The sequence below is a fragment of the Microtus ochrogaster genome, assembly GCF_000317375.1.
Source record: "Microtus ochrogaster isolate Prairie Vole_2 chromosome 14 unlocalized genomic scaffold, MicOch1.0 chr14_random_2, whole genome shotgun sequence".
Lineage (NCBI taxonomy): Eukaryota > Metazoa > Chordata > Mammalia > Rodentia > Cricetidae > Microtus > Microtus ochrogaster.
Window position 1 is genome coordinate 11,713,517 of NW_004949097.1, and position 4,782 is coordinate 11,718,298.

General features: G+C 46.1%; 1 protein-coding gene across 1 annotated transcript in view; it reads right to left on the minus strand.

The window, feature by feature from the left end:
* Positions 1 to 4,782, minus strand: part of Casc1 (cancer susceptibility 1) — a 47,410-nt gene that overhangs the window by 37,065 nt on the left and 5,563 nt on the right. The window contains exons 3-4 of the mRNA XM_026787952.1: positions 3,996 to 4,077; positions 1,213 to 1,304 (exon numbers count right to left, since the gene is read on the minus strand). Coding sequence (XP_026643753.1) covers positions 1,213 to 1,304; positions 3,996 to 4,077 — 174 coding nt within the window. The remainder of the gene's footprint in view (positions 1 to 1,212; positions 1,305 to 3,995; positions 4,078 to 4,782) is intronic.

Below are 4,782 nucleotides of genomic sequence, written 5' to 3' on the forward strand. Positions count from 1 at the left end.
TAACAGGGGAGTGTGCCCACTAACAGGGGAGTGTGTCCACTAACAAAGGAGTGTGCCCACTAACAGGGGAGTGTGTCCACTAACAGGGGAGTGTGTCCACTAACAGAGGAGTGTGCCCACTAACAGGGGTGTGTGTCCACTAACAGGGGTGTGTGCCCACTAACAGGGGTGTGTGCTCAAATGTGGCTTCAGGTAGCAGAGCTGGGAAGGTGGCATGTGCTGGGGTCCCAGCTGCTCAGGAAGCTGGAGCAGAAGAATCACTTGAGACTGAAGTTTGATCCCAGCTTCAGCAACAGCACAAGCTCTGCCACACAGACAAGAGCAGCAGCCAGCATTTGCGGTGCACTGGCCAAGAACGCCACAGTATCTGAAAACCCAGGAAGACGTTTTCCCATTCTGCGGATGTGAGCACACGTGAGAGCATGTGCGTGTGTGCGTGCATGCGTGTGTGCATGTGTGTGTATGCATGCGTTGTGTGCGTGCATGCGTGTGTGCGTGCATGTGTGTGTGTACATGTGTGTGTGTGCGTGCATGCGTGCTCGCTCTTCCCTGACCACTCCCCATCTTATGCTGTGGGGCGGGCTCCCTCACAGAAACTGCAGCTCATCAGTTTGGCTAGGCTAGCTGGCCGTGAGCTGCCAGGATCCGTCTGTCTCTGCCCTCTGTGCTGGAGTTCCAGACAGCCAGGACAACTGGATGGTCATGCTGAGCTTAGATTTCACGGTTCCGAGGCAGGAGCCTTCCCACCCGACACATTTTCAGCCCTGTTGCATCCTTTCCCCCAATTCTGTAATCTGTCTGGGCAGGTGAGCTTTTCTTTCACAGGCTTCTGCCGAAACATCTAACAGAATGCTGAGATTAACGTGAGAACCCAGGTGTCTTACGTTGAGCTTGATGCTAGGAGATTTTTTAAACCGCAAACATTGCAGCCAGGCCTGGCGACACACGCCTCTAAGCCCAGCACCTGGGAGGCAGAGGCAGACGAATCTCTGTGAGTGTGAGGCCAGCCTGGTCTACACAGAGTTCCAGGAGAGAGACCCTGGTTTTGTTTTGTTAAATCAGTGACCTTTGTGCCCTCAACTGAAAACGTGTGTGAGGCGAGGCCCACACCCACGGCTGGGCTGGGCGTTGCTGCAGACGGCTACATTGCTACCCTGGACACAGCTACAGACTCGGGCGCAGCAGCATGGCCGCCCTGTCACTCATACTTACTCTCTCTTCCAGACGATGCCACTTCTCCCTCTCAATCCGCTGTATTTCCTGCCTTTCCTGTTCTTCTTTTTCAAATCTCAGTCTAGCCTCCTCTGGACAGCCAAAAAGAAATCAAGAATTAACTGCAGATATTCAGCCACAGTCTGAGATTCTTTGTTGTTGCTGTGTTTCGAGACAGGGTTTCTCTGTAGCTTTGGAAACTGTTCTGAAACTCACTCTGTAGACCAGGCTGGCCTTGAACTCACAGAGATCCACCTGCCTCTGCCTCTCAAGTTCTGGAATTAAAGGCCACCACCACTTGGCATGTTTTGGATTCTTGAGGCTCCTCCGAGTATTTCCAACACAGACTGTAACCTTTTACAGTGTCACAGCCTCTACTCTGTGGTGGAATGAGAAAATGGTTCACTTTCCAGCCATCAAGAAATTCCCGAGTCAGATACGTTTATCTTTGCATGAAAATGCCCTGGGAAAGCAGGGCTGCAGGCAATGACTATCCATTAGAAACGAAGATCCATAGAAAAGGGAACAGGACTCAGTTTCCCAAACAAGGAGGTCCACAATGGTGACCCAGTTCCAGCACATCTGATGCCCTCTTCTTGCCTCCAGGGGCACGTCACACACATGGTGCACAGACATATGTGCAAACAAAACACTCAAACACGTGAAATAAAAATAAATCTAAAAGACAAAATTTTATGTTGATAGTGGTGAGATTGCTCACTGGGTAAAGGTTCTTGCAGCCAAGCCAACCCAAGTTCAATACCTGAAATCCACGCTGTAGGAGAGAACTGAGTACTGCAAGTGGTTCTCTGACCTACAAAAGCACACTGGCTAGCACGCATGCACCTGTGTGCACACACACGCACGTGCACACACACACACACAAACATACACACAGAGATAAAACTAGAGCAGTTCAATGATTTTAAGCCATGTAGCAGCTCCATCGTTGTAACTGATGTCAACACTGTCAGAAAGCTCTTGCTCTCACTACTTATAATAAAATATGAACTATCAATGCTAGCAAGGTGGCTCAGTGGTTAGGGCACTGGCTACTCTTGCAGAGGACCTGGCTTCAGTTCCCAACACACACTGCAGCTCACAACCATCTCTAACTCCAGCTCCAGGGGATCCAATGCCTTCTTCTGACCTCCTCAGCCACTGCATGCATGTGGTACACAGATATACATGCAGGCAAATGCTCATACACATAAGTATATCTAAAACAAAAATTTGAAATACACATTTAGGGATATGAGATAAGCCCAAGATTTAGATCCTGATATTATATTTTTCAGTCATTTAAAAAGGACGGATAAAGGTCGGCAAGATGGCTCAGATGGCAAAGGCACTTGCTCCCAGGCCACCTACGGACCGAGTCTGATTCCCAGATGCCCATGTGGGAGGAAGCACTCCACCATTGTCCTCTGCTTTCCACATGCATGGCCAAGTACCAGTGCCCTCAACCAATAGACAACTCTAAAAACTTAGACAATGAAAGAATGTGCTTTGTTATCTACAAAAGTCAATAGAGCAGCTTAAACACCTGAATAGAAACCTGCAGATACTGAATTTTAATATCCCTGGCCATCAGGAGCACTCAGACTATAAAAAACCACTCTACAGTATTTAATCAGCCAATATTTTTTTATCAGTGTTTCATTTTAATGAATGGGATTGCTAGTTTGACTGGCAAACGGATATTGTTAAACACCAGGAATTTGGGCTCAGGAGTTAAGAGCCCATATTGTCCTGGCATAGACCCAAGCTTGGTTCTTAGCATCCACATCATGCGGCTCACTGGTAACTGCTGTAACCAGTTCCAGAGGAATCTGACACCTCTGCCCCTGTGGGCACCTGAACTCCCTTGTGCATCAAACATACATATACAAAGAATAAAAAATAAATAACATAAATCTTAAAAAGAACAGGATTTTAAAAAGTTAGGCTGTGCCATGGGATAACCCTTCTGTACGCTGTAAATATGTTTCTCTCATTGGTTGATAATAAAAGAGGCTTTGGTCTATAGCAAGGCAGAATAAATCTAGGCAGGAAAACAAACTGAATACAGAGAGAAGGAAGAGGAGAGGAGGGAGACACAAGCCAGTTGCCCAAGAAACAAGATGTCAGCAGACATGTAAAAGTCATGGCCACATGGCAATAAACAGATGAAAAGAAATAGGTTAATTTAAATGTAAGAGCTAGTTAGTAATAAGCCTGAGCTATAGGCCAAACAGTTTGTCATTAATATTAAGCCTCTGAGTGGTTGTTTAGAAGTGGCTGCAGGACAGGGTGGGATAGAAAAGCCTCTGTTTACAAGGCTGTTATATGTACTTCCTCATCTTTAATAATATTAGGTTTGGAATTCTTACCACACAATCAGCACCAATGTCCCTGTTTTCATTAGTGAATAATAAACACTTTATGACAGCCTTGACAAAATCACCAAACAAAGGTATGGACTGATCATCTGGGTATGAATCTCTTGAGAAGCAATGATTTTTTTTTTTTTGTTAATTGAAATAAGCCAAATATTGTGTGGGGCAAAACATCAAAAGATGAGCGGGTTGTCAGAGCCTGGTCTTTCCTGAGTCCTGAACTCTGGCAGCACGGCTTCTGTGCACGCTCGGATCCGACTGTGCGCAATCTGAGTGTGTACTGATAGATCTTTCCATTCTAAAATTAAAGCCTGTTGAAAATGCTGAGTGGTTGTGTCGCTGTCAACCTCTGGCTACGGTTCCAGGCTACGTAACCCAGCGCGGCATTTGCCACGGCACGCGTACCTTCCTCCTTCAGGCGTTTCTCTTCCTCCTCCTGCAGCAGCCGCAGTCGCTCGGCTTTGGTGATCTTTTTCTTGCCGGCAGGCTTAATGAAGACCACAACATTAGAGACTGATATCACAAGTTACTTAAGGACACGTCCCTTCAAACAGTTAAGTACCAGCTACTGGGGTGCCCCTCAATGGCAATTGCACTTCCTGCTCTTCCCTGCACCCTGGTCAGGTCCTCTGCAACCACCTGTGCCTCCAGCTCCAGGGGATTTAATGCTCTCTTCTGGCCTTTGCAGGCACCTGTGGTGCATATAAAAATCACACATACGTATACATTTAAAAAGTAAATCTTAACGATTAACAATTGTGAAAATAATTATTGATTTTTATGAAACCAATTTTTCATGTACATCAGCTCAATTAGATAGCCAATTAGTGCCCATCATAGACTCTGGTCACTGTAGAGATTAGTCTGAAAATAAACAAGAAAAAATAATCATATAAAGCATCCCACAGCAGGGACAACACTGGCAAGAATGTACGACTGAAGCAACCGATGAGCTTCTAATGTATAGAGGCAAGGAAAATCCCTGTGATGGGAGCCTGAAACTGCACAGCTATAAACACTGTACACCTATAAACACTGCACAGCTATAAACACTGCGCGCCTATAAACACTGCACACCTATAAACACTGCACACCTATAAACACTGCACACCTATAAACACTGCGGACCTATAAACACTGCACACCTATAAACACTGCACAGCTATAAACACTGCACAGCTATAAACACTGC